Here is a 19884-nt window from a genome sequence, read left to right on the forward strand (position 1 = left end):
TAGCCCTGGCATTTCCTTTTGCCATTAATCTTCAGACAACAGAAAACTGGCTGTGAGATAAAGAAGCTGATAGGCCCTGAGTGAGGAGCAGGGCCTTTTCACTGACAAAAGACTCAGCCTGCGTGGCTGTGTGTAGTGAGAGAGAACATGGTGTGACTGCTGAGAGTAGCCATGGTCAGGCTTCTGCTTTAGGGAAAGGGCGAAACAGTTGCATGTGGCTCCAGGTGAGAGGCTACACAGGGAAGGGAAGCTTCCAGACTCTCAGCACTGGCTTTGTTTTCGTTTGTTTTATAGAATGGGAATTCAAGTCAACTGAAATTATATATCAGAGAACTGAAGCGTGGGGAGATTTGGAGCTGATGGAGAGTGTCCTACCCAACAAAGATGCTGAGTACTGCTTCGTGAGTCGCAGTGGCCTGCAGGAGAGTGTCCTACCCAACAAAGATGCTGAGCACTGCTTCGTGAGTCGCAGTGGCCTGCAGGCTATGATGGCTGGCTGGCTTCTTTTCTCTTTCTCATTTTCTTCCTTTCTTTCTTCTTTTTCTTTTTTCTTTTTTGGTTATTTGAGACAGGGTTTCTCTGTGTAGCCTTGGTTGTCCCAGACTCATTTTGTAGACCAGGCTGGCCTCAAACTCACAGCAATCCACCTGCCTCTGCCTCCCATGTGCTGGGATTAAAGACGTGCGCCACCACACCCAGCTCTTTTTCTTTTTTCTTTTCTTTTCCTCTCCTCCTCTTCCTCTTCCTCTTTTTCCTCCTCCCCCCTCTCTCTGTCTCTCTTTCTGTCTCTGTCTCTCTCTGCCCCCGCCCCCTTCCCCCTCTCTCAATGTCACTTTGTAGTCTGGGTTGGCCTGGTAGTCACTGTGTAACCTAGACTGAGGCCTTGATCATAAAGCAGTGATCCTGTCCTGATTCAGAATTGTGCAGGTATGAACCAGCACAGCCAGCAAGGTTGCCTATAGAACTTTAGACTTGTGTCTTATTGTCTTATTTCGGCAAGTATGGAGGTTAATTCATCATGTTTTTCTCTCTCAGGTCCAGACTAAGAGATTTGCATTTTCTTTTTTTTTTTCTTTTTCTTTTCTTTCTTTCTTTCTTTCTTTCTTTCTTTCTTTCTTTCTTTTGGCTTTTCGAGGCAGGGTTTCTCTGTAATCTTGCCTGTCTTGGACTCGTTTTATAGACCAGGCTGGTCTTGAATTTATAGAGATCCTCCTGCCTCTGCCTACCGAGTGCTGGGATTAAAGGTGTGCGCCACCATGCCCGGCTGCATTTTCTTTATGTGCACAGCTTTAATACCATGTTTGTTTATTTTACAGGTGTAAGTTCTGGTTATATCCAACTTTGATAGAAAAAACACCATCAGAACTTTATTGAGAATGGATTCTGAGAATAAACATGAAAATGACGAGGATGAAAGTATTAAGGAAGCAAGAGACATGAGAAGCGTCTTATCCTATGACGCCAGTTGTGCGTCTGTCACTTCTGAGAGTTTTACAAGCAAAAGAGCTTTTTCAGAGTCGTCCAACTCAGACAGTGTTGCTGTGGAGGAAGACAGAAGTGAACTTGCTTCCAAACGACTGAGAACAGAGGCAGTGGAGCCCCTGGAGCCGAGAGAGCAGGCTGCCTGTGGTCTGGGCACTGTGGAAGCTAGTGTCCATTTGGCTGAAGCGGGAAAGGAGGCCTTTCCAGCAAACCTCTCAGGAGGAGGCAGAGCTCTTCCAAATACCTTCTCCGCTCCTCTGAAAGCAGATGCAGCGAGAAAGCCTGCTCAGGACATGGGTTCCCTTGTTCTGGAGAGACACGCTCCTTTTCCTCCGGAAGAAATGAGTGTTACCTGTAGCTTTGGAGATGTAGATACAGTTCTCGAGTGCAGAGTATGTGGCCATTTATTCTCTTCTTGCTCTGCTTTGGAAAAGCATACGCAATGCCATGTGGGACAGGGGGAGGAGCGTGCCTGCTGCCATTGTAGCCACAAAGCGGAAAGTAGCGCATCTCCTCACATGCATGCCACACACACTCCAGGGCCACAGAACGTCTTCTCATGTGCCCTCTGTGGCTTTCATTGTGCTGAAGAAAGCCTGTTGAGTGCACATTGTCTTGGCAAAACCCACCTTCGTCGTCAGAACCTTGCTGCTCGAGGAGGATTCGTGCAGATCCTAACAAAACAACCCTTTCCTAAAAAAGCCTGTGTCACGGGAACAAAGAATGTCAGAACAAAACCAAGAGCTTCTAAGCCAGTAGCAGGGAATGAGGATTCAAAGGGAGCGCGGAGCCCTGGGAACACGTGGAGGGGCCGCAGAGGAGCCCTTTCTCAACACAGTGCGGGCCGCAGCGGTGAGCTTCTTGTGGAGATGGTGTCACCTAGCAATATCTCAGCAGGGAAAGCAGAAGGAGTTGAGGAAAATGTCACTTTTGGTGTAGCTCAAAACCCTGAAAATCAGAACAAACAGCCAGGGGGCTTAGTAAGCTCAGAGGGTCTTTTAAATAAATCAGAATCCACCAAAACCACCCTCCAGACAGCGCATGTCACTATCAGTAGTGCCCTGAGGCCGAGAGCTGAACGCAATCTTCTCATGTTGGGTAATAGCTTCCGCAGACGAAGTGGCGCTTTTACTTTAAAGGGCCAGGCAAAGAAAAGGTTTAATCTCCTAGGAATTAATAAAAGGGGTACCAATGAGACTCAGAGGACGTTTATGAAACACTTCAGAACACAGGTGAAAACAAATGATTTACAGCCAATGCCAGAGCAAACACAAATGGGCAAGGATGTCCAAAGTCTGGGTGTGACTACCTCAGACAGCCCAGAAGTGATGCAGGATAAGACGGCTTCTTGTCTCTCAGGCCCCACCCAGCAAGGCGCCCTGCCAGTAACGCCAGCCGAGCCCCAGATGCCTGTGCAGCACACCTGTGCAGAGTGTGCTCAGATAGCCGCAAACAAGGCAGACTTGGAAATTCATGCTAAAAAGTGCCATGCAAGAGAGCCTCAGTTCTCTTGTCAGCCTTGCAGCCTTTCTAGTCCGTCAAGGGGAGGCTTTGAGGAGCATGAGCACAGGGGTCAGCAGCAGCAGGCGCCTCCTGGCCGCAGCTGCCAGCGCTGCTCCTTTACTGCCTCCAGAGAGACGAGTCTTCCAGGCCACATGAAGGAAAAGCATGGCATGGGCTTCTTTTGTACCTCTTGTGATTTGTTCTTGTCAGAGAAAGACGTGGAAGAGCACAGAGCAACGGAGATGCACAGTAGTTTAGTGGTTCAACCAAAGACGGCTTCATCACTGAGCAGTGACTCTGTTTTACCTCTAAGTACTGTAGAGTCACAAGATACGGAGGATTCTAGAGAAGGACCAGGGAAAGCAGCTCAGGAAGAACCTGCTGAGGCCAGGATAAGCCATGCAATGGAAGCAAGGCATTCAAGTAAGCCTCAGTTTCAGTGTAAGAAGTGCTTTTATAAAACAAGGTCTTCCACTGTCCTTACAAGACACATAAAACTTCGGCATGGCCAAGACTACCACTTTCTTTGTAAAGCATGTAATCTTTATTCGTTGAGCAAAGAAGGAATGGAGAAGCACATTAAAAGGAGCAAACACCTTGAAAATGCTAAGAAACATAATATTGGTTTAAGTTTTGAAGAGTGCATTGAAAGAGTATGTATAGGTACAAATGATAAAAAAGACGAGTCTAATGTTTTTGGAAGTGGAAGGCCTGAAGGCCATGTTGGTGTGCGACTACAGGAACATTCCTGTCTTGAGCAGAGTGTGTTAACTCCCGAGGAACTGCCTCAGTCTGGTGTCAGCACCAAAGATGATGAATTGGCCTTAGCCACTGCTCCAAAGAGAGGTAGGCCCAAAGGCAGCACCGCACGCACTTGTTCCCACTGTGGACTTTTGGCCTCTAGTATTACTAATTTGACCGTGCACATCAGGCGTAAACACAGTCACCAGTATAGTTATTTGTGCAAAGTATGTAAGTATTATACTGTAACTAAAGGAGATATGGAACGCCATTGTGCCACCAAGAAACATAAAGGACGGGTAGAAATGGAAGCCAATGGGAAACACAGTGCAGATATAATTGTGGGCCCAGAAGGGGGTAATCTTGACACGTGTAAAAAGAACAGCCCTCTAGTGACGGTTTCTGAAGAGCAGGCGAACAAGTCAGCTACATCAGATCCATCTACTTTCGAGAAGCCAGTGGCAGATGATGGAGATGCAGCTGAAACTGATGCTGGGAATGCATTTCATTGTGTGGATGGAGAGGCCAGCAGTCAGACGCCTCTAGAGACAGAGGACCGTCCACAGCAGCATGATGTGTGCACTCAGAGAGACGTTGCTGGTTCAAGTGACAATAAATGTCTGCACTGTGAGTTCAGTGCTCACTCTGCGGCATCGCTAGAGCTGCACGTGAAAAGGAAGCATACCAAAGAGTTTGAGTTCTATTGCATGGCCTGTGATTACTACGCGGTGACTCGCCGGGAGATGACTAGGCATGCTGCGACAGAGAAGCATAAAATGAAAAGGCAGTCTTACCTCAACTCTTCCACTGTGGAAGCAGGTTCTTCAGAAATATCCAAGAGCACCATTCTACCTGAGGAGGAGCACTCACAAAATCCTGAGGAATTTCAGATCAGTCCAGACCAATCGTCTGGTACTCTGAAATCCAGAAATGCTCCGAGTCGTTCTTTCCTAGATGCCAGTTGTAATTTAGATATGTCTAAAGTGCTCTGTGCTCCTGACGCAGTAGAAATTGTGACTGAGGAGGAGTCTAATCTTAGTGAGGATCATTCCTTCTGTGAAAGCTTGCAACAACCCCTTGTTAAGGACGGGAGTATGAAACCCAAGGGGATAGTGCCCCTTAGCACTCCATCGAATCACAGCTCCCCAGGCTGTCTTCACAGTGAAGGTCCAGGAAGCTCTGCTGCAGACTGTGGGACAGCAAAGGCCAACCAGGACATGTTGAATGATGCTGGTGATTCAAACACACACGGTGAGGATGAGAGGGGCAGCGCAGATGATAGTGGAGCTAAAGTTCTTGACCCGTCCCTCTGCCCTGAAGACCTAGCTGGGGCCCATTCAGCTGAATCCACTTCCGCTGTGGTGATCAAAGTTCCAAGAGAGCAGCTGGACCTGGGCGGCGGTGGCCAGAATAGAGTTGAGTGTGAACAGAGTTCAGAAGATTTGAAAGGTGTGCAAGCAAACTCTATTCTTGAGAACAAGGAAATTCTGATGACTTCGCAACATGAAACTGAAGTCATTTTGGAAGAGGATGGCCCAGCCTCTGATGGCACTGTTGACAGTAATGATGTTTATGAAACTATAATAAGTATTGATGATAAAGGGCAAACGATGTACAGTTTTGGCAGGTTTGATTCTTCGATAATCAGAATAAAGACAGAAGATGGTGACTTGGTAGATCAGTCAGAAGAGGGTCTGATGGCAACGGGGGTGAGAGGTAGCGAGCTGCCCCTAAAAGACTGTGCTCAAGGTCTGAAGAAGAGGAAGGTTGAAGGCAGCTCCTTCGCTGAGTCCACACGGATCCGCTGTGACGATTGTGGTTTTCTTGCTGATGGGCTTAGCGGACTGAACGTGCATATTGCCATGAAGCACCCTACAAAAGAGAAGCACTTCCACTGTCTGCTGTGCGGGAAGTCCTTCTACACGGAGAGCAACCTGCACCAGCACTTGGCTAGTGCGGGCCACATGAGAAACGAGCAGGCCAGTGTAGAAGAGCTCCCAGAGGGAGGGGCCACCTTCAAATGTGTCAAGTGTACGGAGCCCTTTGATTCTGAACAGAACTTATTTCTGCATATTAAAGGGCAGCACGAGGAATTGCTGCGGGAGGTGAATAAGTACATAGTGGAAGACACCGAGCAAATCAACCGGGAGAGAGAAGAGAACCAGGGCAATGTGTGCAAGTTCTGTGGGAAGATGTGTCGGAGCAGCAACTCCATGGCCTTCCTGGCTCACATTCGGACACACACAGGTACGTAGCGTCTGCAGCAAGATCCTGTTTCCTGTGAGGTGCAAAACAATGGTGAAGTTTGGACTTTGGGTCATTTGCTTGTGGGCTTCCACCTGATTCATATTTCCTTTCTCCTTCTCCTTCCTCCTCCTCCTCCTCATCCTTCTTGTGTTTGTTTTTTCAAGCCAGGGTTTCTCTGTGTAGCCTTGGCTTTCCTGCACTTTCTTTAGACCAGGTTGGGCTTGAACTCACAGAGATCTGCCTGCCTCTGCCTCCCGAGTTCTGGGATTACAGGTCTGTGCCACCGCACCTAGCTGATTTATATTTCTTGTTTGTGTGATGTTCTGCGTGTGTCTGGGAAGTGACGGTTCCAGGGGCAATTCAGCCATATAGATTCTAAAAGCGGATTAGTGGACACATACATTTTTTTTCCAAAAAGCGCCATCTCATATCTTTGCAAAATTCCTGTCTTTTAGTGCTTTTCATTAGTTTTGTCTTAATTATTTGGTTTTCCAAAGTATGTATTAAGATGACACTTTGTAGTTTTAGAGAGCATATTAAGTAGCTTTTAGCCTTTCATAAAATTCTGTTGTTTTCGGTCAGGGTTTCACTATGTAGTGCTGTCTGTCCTGAAACTCACTGTGTGGCCCAGGCTGTTCTCCACCTCACAGAGAGCTGCTGCTTCTGCCTCCCAAGTGTTGGGATTAAATATGTGAGCCCCACACCCTCAAAATTTTAACCTTTATTTTTTTATGTATTTTGCCTGCATATATGTTTGTGTGCCACATGCATGCAGGGCCCATGGGAGCCAGAAGAGGGCGCTGGATTCTCTGGGATTCTAACCTGGGTACTGTGGAAGGGAAATCAGTGTTTTTGTTTGCTGAAGCATCTTGCCAGCCCCTTATGCAATTCTTAAGATATTAGTAATTTAGGAATACTTATTGATAGGTAGTTTATATCCACAAGTGTGACTCAGCAGTAAGATTTTACATCCACGCGTGAGAATTTGTAATCAGGGTTTCCTTAGTATGTGTTGGAATTCAGTTTTCACTGAGGTGGCACCTGATTTAGGATCTGTATTCTGACACGTTGAACATTCCATGTTAATGTTTAGTTAGGAGAGAAGTTTTAAAAAATATATTTGGTGAAAAATGCATAAGCTAATGTTCTAAATTTATGTAAAAATTCACTGCAGTGTTTCTGTAAACCTGCCATACATTCTTTATTTTAAATAGACAGCTTTTCTAAATCATTGTGCTCTGCTTAGACAAGTTCTGTCTACATGGTTGAATTTATGAGTGGATTTGAATAATAAATTCACATTTCAATGAACATATTTTCATTAAAACTGTAAGGTTTATTTTACTGTACTTTTAAATAATGGCACATTATTAAATCTATACTTTAAATCCCTGCAGTTTTTGAACCTTAGTGCATGGTTTCATGGAGAAAGATACTAAGGGTGATTAAAGGTAGAACAACATGTTTCTTTGAAGAAAATAACAGAAAAGCTCACACAGGATTAGTTCAGGTAAACATAAACATTGTGTGGCCTGCTCTCCACCAGCCGCTTGCTGGAGAGCCAGTTCTGGACCACACTTGCATGCTTGCTTGTTTGCACGGTTACACAGCATGTTGGTGCTTCTCACTCACACATGACATGACCTTAGGCACCAGGCCGTTCTTATGCATAGAAAGTATGTGTTTTCTTAACATACCCTCTTAAGTCAGATAAAGCTGAATAAAGCAAGAGGAAGATGCTAATGGAGCTCTTCTTAGAATTCTTTATGCAACTGTCTGGTCAAGACATGTTGCTTATAATTGATGTGTCCATTACTTGAATTCTCTTGTAATTATAGTCAATAAGTCTTGTAAATGTGTTAAAGCTCACTAAAAGCATACAAATTCAAGAACAGAGTAAGGCTAATAATTTAAAATAATCAATGTAGGCATTTCAGCACTTAATTTCCCTTGTGTGTTGATAGCTGATCATTCTTAATCCATTAAGATTTATTTAGTCGTTTACAATGCAAAATAGGTTTGCACTGGTCACTCGTGCCATTTGAAAATGTCCACCAGGTTAAGTGCAGAGTGTAGTCCATTAGTCTTCCTTGACTGTATGTATTAATTGCGTTTAAAGTCAAGTTAATGTGGATGTGGAAGTGAGGTAACTATCAATATGTGACAGAGGGGCCCTACTTATAGAAGTTACATCATTGATTGTAACATTTAGTAAAAGTTAGCATACTTTTTAAAAAATATCTTCCATTGGTCTTACCAGCAAGTACATTTATACATGCTCTGAAGCACTGCAGAGCACACGTCCTTCCTGAGTGAGGCATTCCAGCCCAGCACGTCAGTTTTGCAAGTCACTTTTTTTGTGGAGGTTGGCTCTCAGTTTTAAAGTTATGTTTTTTTGTTTGTTTTTGTTTTTGTTTTTTTCTCAGACTATCTTAAAATGGGTGACTTTCTGGCACTTTGTTCTTTTCTATGAAAGAGTAATGCAGGGCCATTACTGCTGCTCAGCTGGAAAAGGGCGTACTCTTCCAGCCTGCCCCCATACATGGGGTTTGCTGTATGCTTTATGTAACCTGTTGTAATTAGCTTAGCATGATACAAGCTGCACTATTAAGAATTGTAGGAGTGAGCGCCTCCCTCCTGTACCTTTGTGGTGTGCGGCACTCAGCTTGACTGCCTTCCCTCTCTCACAGGGAGCAGTGGGTCATCTCCTGGGCTCGATTCTGCTAAAGCTTTTAGGCCACAGGACATGGAAAATAGACTTTTTTCCTCCCCTGGACAGGGTTTCTCTGTGTAGCCCTGGCTACCCTGGATTCACTTTGTAGACCAGGTTGGCCTTGGACGCACAGAGATCTGCCTGCCTCGGCTTCCCTGAGTGCTGGAATTACAGGTGTGCACTAGCACACCTGCCTTTCGAAACTTCACCTAAGCCTCAAGATATCAGGGAGCCAGTCTGTCTGTTCAGAGTACTTTGGTCGCTTATGACCTTTGTAAAAGGTTCGCATGTGGGTGTATATGGTGTGTGCAACTTCACTGAAAACTCTTTAAGTTAGTGCAGGGCGTCTGCAACTCCATCTGCAATGGTTTGGAGACTGTAGTGCTCACCAAGACAGTTAATTTGTAGACTGCGCACAGTGGGAAGGGACTGGCTTCCCTCCCTGCTTGCTCTGAGCGGTCAGAGTAATGAGTGAGTGAATGGGCGCGTGGATGAGTGCTCAGGGACCTAGGAAGAACAGGTGGCGTCAGCAGACACTGCATGGCATGCACACGCCTGCCTGCTTTCTCCGTGTGTAGATCTGAGGCTCTGCCTTCTGAGTCGCCATCCACATGTGTGTGTACTTAGCAGTGCGGATGCAGCGGAGGTGTGCGGCCTTAGGTCTCAGTGCACACGTGTCACCATCCCACATCTGTGTGTTACAGTAGTGCGGATGCAGCGGAGGTGTGCGGCCTTAGGTCTCAGTGCACACGTGTCACCATCCCACATCTGTGTGTTACAGTAGTGCGGATGCAGCGGAGGTGTGCGGCCTTAGGTCTCAGTGCACACGTGTTTTCCATGGGAGTTGTTTAGTGAATATTCCGACACCAGAAAGTTAGGGCCACTTTAGTGTTTTTCCCCCTTCATAAAATCTTATAGACCCCATTCTTCTGAGGTAATGCTGCTTCAAGGAATAGAATCATTTAAGACAATTCTGGACGTTTTTAATACTAAAGTATACCTGAGAGAAAGGTAAGTTTAGAAATACATGATTTTATAGGTTTTGTGTTATAAACACATACCTGGGTCCATTTCATATTGTGTATTGTTCAGTATAGCGAGTGTAAGAACAAGATTCAAAGGAAAGGCTTCCTTTCTCACAGAGAGGTCTTCCTTACTTCAGCTGGTCCTCGAATGCTCCTGAGTGTTAGCTATTAGGCAAGGCCTCCCTGCCTCTCTAGATGAACGTGAACAGCCTACAGGTTCCTGATGTGTGTGGGATTCGCACGATTGCCAGTGGGCCTTGACACTTCAGGAAGGGTTTCTTCAGAACTGTGCACACCCCTAAAGATACACGTCTCTGCTTTACCTGCTGTGGGTTTAGTGACACCTGCGGGGGTGGGGGGGTAGTCAGAATTTGGGTTCTCTCAGAGCCACCAGGTGTTTATATTTGTTTCTCCAAGTCATCTTGCAGATAAATGTTGGGGGAGTTTTATTTATCCTTTTTGTTTGAGGTCTTGATACTATTGTTTATTAATAATTTTCAAATTGTCCTTGAAAAAGTACTGCAACCTAAAGCACAAGCAGAGTGATTCTTATTGCTTCAAAATTCTGCTGTGGGATTTTATCTCTCATATAATGCTTCCAAGTCATGATAGGCCTAGTTTTATCTAGATCATTTAAATAAGCTGTAGTTTCCAGAGTGGTTGATGGAAAGTTATTGTTGTAAGCTGGAATCCCAGCCTGCTTTTGATATGTGAACATGTCAGCCTCACTGTAGAGCCCTTCAGGTGTTGGGTGTATCTACACCTCCCTCTAACCATAGCCATTGAAGTACTGTGACCTGCTTCCTTGTCACTGGACACTCAGCCTTGTCTGTCCTGCAGGACTATGGACTTTTTAAAAAAAATTTCTGGTGGAAGGTTAAAATGAAATGCTTCACCTTTTCTTTCTTTCTTTTTTTGTTTAACATTTTATTTTGAGAACTAATTTTTTTTTTTGGTTTTTTGAGACAGGGTTTCTCTTTGTAGCCTTGGCTGTCCTGGACTCCCTCTGTAGACCAGGCTGGCCTCGAACTCAGGTTGATCCACCTGCCTTTGCCTCCCAAATGCTGGGATTAAAGGTGTGCGCCACCATGCCTGGCTTGAGAACTAATTTAAGAGACTTTTTTTTCCTTGAGTGCTTCAGTTTCAAGGATTGTTTTCATTGACTTTTTTTTTTTAAAGACTCTACAAAGGTTCATTGATCAAAGATTGGAATTTTTAAAAAAATTTATTTTATGTGCATTGGTGTGGGGGTGTTAGATCCTTTCAAACTGGAATTACAGACAGTTGGAGCTGTCTGTGGGTGCTGGAAATTGAACCCGGGTCCTTCGGAAGAGCAGTCAGTGCTCTTAACCACTGAGCCATCTCTCCAGCCCAAGATTGAAACTTTTTATTTGTACTCTATAGTGTTTGAAATTTACGTATTTCATACTCTATCCAGAGTAGGAAGAGTTATTTAACAGAATAGACACTAACCATGACGCAGAAGGTTTGGAAACATTGTGCCGATTTTAAGCTGTGGTCTTTATTATTTTGATTTAGTTCAAGATGTAGTAGTAGTTGTTACGAAGTTGGAAGGCAGTATGTACATATCTTCTTCTTTAAGAGATCATGACTTCTCATTAATAGGACTGATTAATCAACAGTGTCTTTCCCATGGCTCGCAGTGCTCTCAGCTTTGAAAGGGTTTAATTTCTTGTTTTGGACTATAGTTTAATCTCACTCCTTATAACTAGTAATGAACACTTGTTGTTACTGAGTCTCTTGTGTTGAGATATTTAGTGAGCTTAGTAACCAAGATGCTGACACTGGTTTGCTGATTCCCCGTGGACTGTGAACTGACAGAAGCGGAGCAGTTCTGTGCCGTGTCGTCGTATGTTTGTGAACATGTTAGTGAAGTAGGAATGTGGCGACTCGCTTGGGGTCAATGCAGAACATCTGTACTACTGTTTCTGAGCAAATAAATGCAAAACTGGAGAAATGTGTTGAAAGTGGATGGGCACTGAAAACATACTCAATAACACGCTTTGTAGGTACCAGTGACCTTGCTTGTGTTTGTATTTTTAAAGTGTTTCATTTTAAAATAGAATACATCAAGAAATATTTTTGTCGGTTATATGAAAAATGTTTAACATTATTTATCTCATTTAAGCTGCTTAGTGACACTCAGTGTTTGACTTTAAATCTTAGAGGTGTTTTTGAGAATTGGGGAGGCTCACTAAAACATTAAAACCTTCTAGGTGAGGTAATTATGGGATCAAGAAAGTTATCAATGAACACATGCATTCCATTTGGGGACCGAAGTTCTTAGTTTAGATTGAAGGAATACTTAAGATGTAGCTTGTCCTCCTTATTTAAAATCTATCGGTAGTGTGTTATTCAAGTCCAAATCTTATTCTATATTCCTTTACTCAGGATCAAAGCCTTTCAAGTGCAAGATATGCCATTTTGCAACAGCTCAGCTTGGAGATGCCAGAAACCATGTGAAAAGGCACCTTGGGATGCGGGAGTACAAGTGTCACGTCTGTGGGTGAGTAACTGGGGGCCATCTCTGCCGCGTGTGGGTATCTATTGTTCCAGAATTCAAAACTGATATGAGTAAGAGTGGCGAAAATTATGCGTGCGTACCCTCCTTTTCTTTGTTATGGTAAATTCCTTAAATACAGTTATGACACTCTTCTTCCACTTCTAATCCTGTGCTGAAGATGAGCAATTTTATGGGCTACAAGGTCAATTTGAACCTGTAATCTGTAAATTGACTAAATTATAGGATGTTCATTCACATTGCCAGAGAGAACTATAAATTCCATTTAAAGACAAAACCCCCCCTAGATACTATAGCTTTAGGAGTGCGTAGGTATGGTTTTTTCTTCTGCTATAGTGCCTCAATTTTAACCACATTAATGGCTCCTTGGATCCATCGGACATATTCTATAAAGGAAAACAAAAGATTTAATCTCAGATGCATGGTTACTGATCATTTGAGGAATGGTGTGGTAAAAACAGTGTACAATGTATTTTTGTGTCGTGTGATTTTTAAAACTAGTTTCCCGTTTTTAGTTCATGGTTCTTTGTAGAGTCATTCACAATGTTTAATTGTCATTCAGATATGTTACATTTAATAGAAAGCACTGAGGTAGCTTAACGTAAACCTAATTAATTTAACAGAAATGTTTAAACGTTCTAATGCTGTGGCATATATGGTGCATCACAGCACATGCAAGTGGGTTTTAATATTCTGCTTCTTATTAAAATATATTATAATATTATTGTGCTAGAGAAATTAACTAATAAGTACATTATATAAAATACTTTATGTAAAATATAAGAAATCTGCAATTCATAGGTTCAGTTAAATTATACACTGTGCACATATTATGCTTGTGTAAAAGGCTCAGACTCACAAGTAAACACCCTTCAAGTCAGGAGCAGTTCTGCTTTTTACTGGACAATACGTTTTCCCAGCATACCTCTTCAGTTTTTGACCCTTAAGATAGTTTTACAGATAACTTTGCAAGCAGTTTCATCAACCATGATCTGTCATTTATTCATTGGCCAAATTGACGGTTCAGTGACTTGCAGCTAAAGTAAATGAAGATGAACCTTTGCCCCACAGCCACTCTTGATCAGTTGGGGAATGAGTTTGTCACTGCTGGGTTTAGCTGCGGGGTCAAGTCCCAAATGGTCCATTTAAATTTCTATAGGTCTTGTGATTGTAAAGGATACCTCATTTACTGTTTTTATTCTGAGTTACAGGAGATGAGCGTAACTCCAGTGAACGTGTTCTGTTAGGAAGCAGTTTCTTTCCCATTTGTGAGAAAAGAAATAATTTCTTTTTTTTTTTTGAATACTAGGTTAGTTGAAATCTAATTTTTAATTTTAGAGTACTAGGATTTTGGAAAGAGAAAAAAGCTTTAGAGATTCATATTTTACATACATAGTATCAGAAACAGTTCATGATTAATTGGCCTTAAATGAATAATTTGAACCTTTACTTAGCTGATTGCTTACTGTACAAATGTTACACTAGTAGTTTGATCACCAAAATAGAGAATATAAGTAAATATGAATGTATTAAATCTTATGTTTGCAACAGAGAATTACTGTGTGTGTGTGTGTGTGTGTGTGTGTGTGTGTGTGTGTGTGTGTAGGGTATGTGAGTAAAACATTCTAGATTTCAGTATTTAAATTTTAGAATTAGGGTAGCCTTTAAACTTCACCTCTTGTGCAATTAATATTTCTCTTTCTTTTTAAAAATAAATTCAAAGTATAGGTCGCGCACAGTGACTGTAGAGTAAGGTCGTATGTACACAGTGACTGTAGGGTGAGGTCCCACACAGTGACTGTAGGGTGAGGTCCCACACAGTGACTGTAGGGTGAGGTCGCACACAGTGACTGTAGGGTGAGGTCCTACACAGTGACTGTAGGGTGAGGTCGCACACAGTCCCACACAGTGACTGTAGGGTGAGGTCTCACACAGTGACTGTAGGGTGAGGTCCTACACAGTGACTGTAGGGTGAGGTCCCACACAGTGACTGTAGGGTGAGGTCCCACACAGTGACTGTAGGGTGAGGTCCTACACAGTGACTGTAGGGTGAGGTCCTACACAGTGACTGTAGGGTGAGGTCCTACACAGTGACTGTAGGGTGAGGTCGCACACAGTGACTGTAGGGTGAGGTCGCACACAGTGACTGTAGGGTGATGGCCTTACAGCCAGAGCTAGGAGCTTAGCAGCAGCGCAGTGAGCAGGGGCGGGTTGCTCAGTAGGGTTGACTACAGCAGTAAGGAGCTGGGCAGTTTCCTATTCAAGAAGGGGCATCTTGGGTTGTCGTGTGTTTCCTGGGTCAAGTGGGAGAGTAACATGAAGTTAAACAGGAGAAGGAAACACAAAGCAGGGGCTGGGTCTTTCCTGACACTGGAGAGCACTGACTGCACATCACCATTGCTGACAGTGTCACTTCATTATCACTGATGGCTAAATAATCCCACAAATGCTCAGTGGACCCATTAGTTCCCGAACACAAGCAGGCTATGCTGCATTTCTTCATTAGCTTTAATTGCTATAAATTTTACCTTTTACGAAATCATGCTTTAAAAGGTGAAGTGATCTTTCCGGAACATTAATTCTATAATTTTGTCACAAACAGAAGGTTCCATACTATGTTTTCTTTTCTCCAGTAGTTTATATCTTAGTATCAGTCCTTTGAAATTTTACTAATGACCTCTTCCTTATGTAGTTCTAAGTAATTATTTCTCAAATAGTTCTGGTTAAATAATGCATTAAACATTGAGTTAAGAACAGTTTTTGAGTAGCTTATAAAACTTCTTTTTGCAGTTTTCTTATGATGAAATTTAAGAAACATATAATCTATTGAATAAGCTCAATATTAATAAAGCAGTTTGCTTCTAACTGTTTGGCTGCTGTTCTTGTCTTCATGTAGGAAGACTGTGGGTGCACGTGGACTATGTGTCTTAGAGTTTCCCCTAAGACATAGTTTTAGAATTCTGAAGTGCCAATTCCCATATAAAAAATCCCTTTAAAATTGTTGCATCTGGACTTATGTTGATTTTATCTTTTTGGTTGAATCTTTACGATCCGCAACTTGAAGGTGGTCTCCACCGTATCCCCTCTAGAAGATGGTTGCCGCAGTATAGGAGGTTTAAGTCACCTTGACAGGGGAAGCTGAGTGGGTTCGAAGCCTAGGGCCCACGGTCTGGCTCTGACTTGGGATGGATGCTCTGCACGGGCAGGACTCCTTACACCAACAACACGTTGCTGTGCATTTCATGTTTTTAGGAGCAAATAGAGTAAAGTTGTTTGTCTTAGTTCCAGGAGAACAGAGTTTTGTTTGTTGACTTGTTTAGTTGCTTTAAAATTATTATTTAAAAAAATGTTTATCTTATTTTATGCCTATGAGTGCTTTGCCTACATGTATGTCTTTGCGACATATGCATTCTCACTCCCTGATGCCGGAGAGGTTCGAAGATGGCTTCAGGTCCCCTGGACTATTGAATCCAGGTCCTCTGTAAGAGCAGCATGCGTTCTTAACACCTGAGACGCCTCTTCAGGTCCCTCCCCCCATTAGCAATTATTTTCTATTTCATGTGTATGTATGTATACCCACATATCTGTATGTGGATGCCATGTGCCTGTTGCTTGTGGGGACCAGAAGAGGGTTTTGGATACCCTAGAACTGGAGATGTAGACGGTCATGAACTTCCATATGGATGTTGGGAAGAGTAGCCAGTGCTCTTTAACCCCTGAACCATATCGCTAGTTCTAGAAGATCTCTATTGTATTTTTCTTATATGTAAGTGTGGTTAGCAGAATAATTATATAGAGTGCAGTGATATTTGTATCTATGCTCTTGACGTATAGTTGAATGAATGTCTGCTGCAGGTGTGATAGTGCTTAGTTGGGGGCAAAAACGAACATTGCAATTGCTGTGGGCAAAAGACAATAGTTTTACTTAACTACTGTTTGGTTTAAAAATAGGCCAGACACATCTTTTTAAGAAATTCATGATCCTCTGTCTGTCTCTAATCATTTTATTTGTCAAGAATGTGAAAAAAATCTGAACCACCAAAAGTCATTTTACACATTTTGTTAGTATTAAAAACAATTCAGAGTGTGGGATTTGGGGATGTAGTTCAGTGGTAGAGCTCTTGTGTAGCATGTGCAAGGTCAAAATCAATCTTTAGCACCTCCAACCACATACAAAATTCAGAAGCCAGTGTACATTGAAGTCTTAAGTGCTAATATTCGTTCACTGCTTAGTGGTGATGCTGTATTTTACATTAGCCTCACTTGCTGGTCGGATGGCTTTTATTCATTAGTTCATGTTTGCCATCCCTGCTTGTTACAAGTGAGCCAGTGACACACCAAGAGTCTGCAGCCGGCTCTCCTGGCTTACGGTTGCTCTTCCTCATAATTATCCCTCTCTCTTCATTATTTCCTGGTCTCTGTTGTTTGTATTTCCCCCCATTACTGATTTTTACTAATTGTTTTTATCTAGGTTGTTTTCTGTAGCATGTAATAGTATAACATCTGCATCTACTAGCCATGTTTATTTTCCCTTTTTGTTAAAATGTACATCCTGATAAAAGACTGCTTATGTAGTATGACTTTCATATCTGGTTCAAACCCTGCCTCGTTTTTTGTCTTATAATTCCTGTGTATAAGTGTTACTGTAAATGATGTTACTGTTTGGCCTGTGTCGTGTCATTCCATAACTCCCCAACCCCCCAGCTGTTCGTCTTCTACTGTTGATAGTTTATTGTGCTCACATGTGGTTGACCAAGTCTATGCAACAGGGAAAAGAAGGTGCCTAAAATTGGTGATGGGGTATGAGTGTTATATTTCAGTACTAATTATATTAAAAGATTTATAGAAAACGTACATTAGACCTGTGATTTTCATAAATCCAAGAAATGATTCTTAAGTTTTCTGTCATTTTTAAGAAGCATAAACCCATTCACTATATATGAATTCAGAACCATGTTATTTATTAGTAGATTTTCATGTGTTGTCTGTCTGTCTGTCTGTCTGTCTGTCTGTCTGTCTGTCTGTCTGTCTCTCTCTCTCTCTCTCTCTCTCTCTCTCTCTCTCTCTCTCTCTCTCTCTCTCTCTCTGTGTGTGTGTGTGTGTGTGTGTTATCAAACTCTTCTCTATGTATGGAGTTAGGTAAATAGTTGAATAGGATTTACCTAATCAGGAAAGAATAAGAAAAATTTCCAAATATTTCACTTTGACTTTATGAGACTATTCCAGAAAAATTTAAAATGTACATTAGTATGCTTAGGAAATGTTTATTACTAGTTTATTTGGGAAACCTTAAATAGAAAGTTACTATTAATATCTCTCTCTCTCTCTCTCTCTCTCTCTCTCTGTGTGTGTGTGTGTGTGTGTGTGATTACCTAGTTTTTGTGCATTAGAGGGATCTCTGTGTAGATGATTATAATGTCACTTTCTGACCTTTGCAGCTTGAATAATTGTAAATCATTGCTTCATAACGTGTCAGAGAATGTCTGTACTAGGCAATTAAATGGCAGAATATAATAGACCAAATTATTGCCTGTCATGTTTTCAACAACACAGTTAGTATTTGAGTTACACTTAATCATTACGTGCATTAGCAACTTCATTGGAATCCAGCTCCAGGCTGAGCATGAAATACATTACATTATTTAAACCTCTAATGGTACAAGTCATTTATTTGTGTTGAAGTGTACAACATGCAGAGTTTCATAAAGCAAGGAACACTTGAGAGCTTAATTTATCCAAATCAAAGTCTAAATGCAGATAAACACAAGTGGCAAAAATTAGTAATTTTTATAGGCTGGAAATATTTAAAAATACATGGTTGTGAGTAATTGTAGGCAGCAGGAATAAATTAAAATCACTATTTTTAGTCTGCTCTGATAACTAAAGCTGTATATACCTAAATCATTAGAAGTACCATGGAATTGCATTTTGAGCTGAACAATTAATTACACCCATCATATCTACAGATGTATCTGAATAAAATAAGTATTTGCTTCAGCTGGTTGCTCTGGTTAAAAGGAATATAGATAGAAAAGTCAGTCTTGTGCTGTGCCGTGCATTTTGTCTGTAGCAGTGTGAAGTATAATACTTCTCACTTTTGTAAAAGAGATTTAAATGGGCAGAAGACGATCATCATGAAAGATGTGCTTTTTGTATTTTTTACATAGTGTTTTATTGCTTTTAGTTTGACTATGCTTTTGCCTCTATTTTGAAAATTAAAAATGCCATGCAACAATTACTCTCTTTTTTTCTGTCACTTAATACAAAATTAATCATTTACCATTCTGGCGATAAAATCCTTGAAATACCTTTTAAATCAATATTTTCAACATTTTTTTTTATGTTTAACTTGCTTTATGGTTTGAAAACCTAAGCAATATTTCAGTTACAATATTCAAATAACAAACATTATCCTCAGAAGTCTACCCATTTTCCAGTGAAATGCTTTGGCACTTCAGGAGAGAGTTGGGGGCAAGGCCTAGGACATTGTAGGATGGGGAAAAAGCCACTCCAGGTGAGCTTAATGCCACCAATACGCGCTCTTTCCCTTTTGCATGGTCATATTCTGTTGTTCTTTTCCATGATAGGTGCGATCATCAATTGATTCCAAGGCCATTAAGTGTTTTTAACTTGCATAACAAAAAAGAGATAAAATAAAAATTTTTACACGTTAGAGTTAAAATATCAGCGTCTGTTTTTCCCAGTGAAGTAGTCACACCACAGTGTCTTAATTATGTTTTTCTTTCTTTTTCTTTTTTCTTTTTTTTTTTTCAAGACAGAGTTTCTCTGTGTAGTCTTGGCTGTCCTGGACTCACTTTGTAGACCAGGCTGGCCTTAAACTCACAGTGATCTGCCTGCCTCTGCCTCCTGAGTGCTGGGATTACAGGTGTGCGCCACCACGCCCAGCTCTCTGTTTTTCTTTTAAAATGGCTCCTGAGATACAGAATCACACTGAGGGTGGAGGCCTTTTAGCTGCTCCAGACATCACTATCGCATTAGGAAGCAGTCACAGTCAGTTTTCATCACTTGTTCTGTGGTTGCATTTTCTTAAGTCACTTCTCCTTGTCAGTCTGTTACCTGTTTCCTAGTCTTTACTCTGAAAGCTTTTCCTCACTTGTCCAGGAGCTGCATGAGCACAGGCATTGAAGCTGTAGACAGAAGGAAGGCGAGCTTTCCTATCACGCGGGTCTCCATTCTTCTCTCGGTCAGTTCCGCCCCGTGAGTCTCTTTGTGCAGGCATGGTGACAGTGTTGTGTGCTGGCATTGTGGTCACAAGCTCCCCAGAGGACAGAGATGTGAGCAAACAGGCGCAATGGGACCCTGTACTGTTGAGGACTGTAAGAACGACTCCCTGTCCACCTGGCTCTGCCGAGGTTGAGTCTTAAAGTTAGTTGAGGGGTGGGGTATTGATAAGACAAATGTGCATATTTTCAATATAGGTAACTGAAGAACATGAGTGGTAGGGACGGGGATTTCTCAGAGATGTCCCATCCTTAACATGTTGAATGCTGGCCCTCCCCCTCCCTCGCTGCTTCCCCCCTCCGCCCCCCTTTCCCTCCTTTCCCCTCTTAAAAACTTGGATGACTTACCAGTTTCTGGGTAGCAAAAGGAGGAGGAGAGAAAGGAGTGTG

At 42.3% G+C, this 19884-nt stretch overlaps 1 protein-coding gene across 3 annotated transcripts in view; it reads left to right on the forward strand.

Annotated features, from left to right (window-relative positions):
• The first annotated feature begins 355 nt into the window (after positions 1–355).
• The window catches only part of ZNF407 (zinc finger protein 407), a 381799-nt gene continuing 362270 nt past the window's right edge, over positions 356–19884 (forward strand). For all 3 annotated transcript variants that reach the window (XM_084780282.1, XM_084780283.1, XM_084780284.1), the window contains exons 1-3: positions 356–461; positions 1317–5973; positions 12124–12238. In XM_084780282.1, coding sequence (XP_084636408.1) covers positions 1377–5973; positions 12124–12238 — 4712 coding nt within the window. In that variant the 5' untranslated portion in view covers positions 356–461; positions 1317–1376. The remainder of the gene's footprint in view (positions 462–1316; positions 5974–12123; positions 12239–19884) is intronic.

Source organism: Acomys minous (assembly GCF_964271855.1).
Source record: "Acomys minous genome assembly, chromosome: 4".
Classification (NCBI taxonomy): domain Eukaryota; kingdom Metazoa; phylum Chordata; class Mammalia; order Rodentia; family Muridae; genus Acomys; species Acomys minous.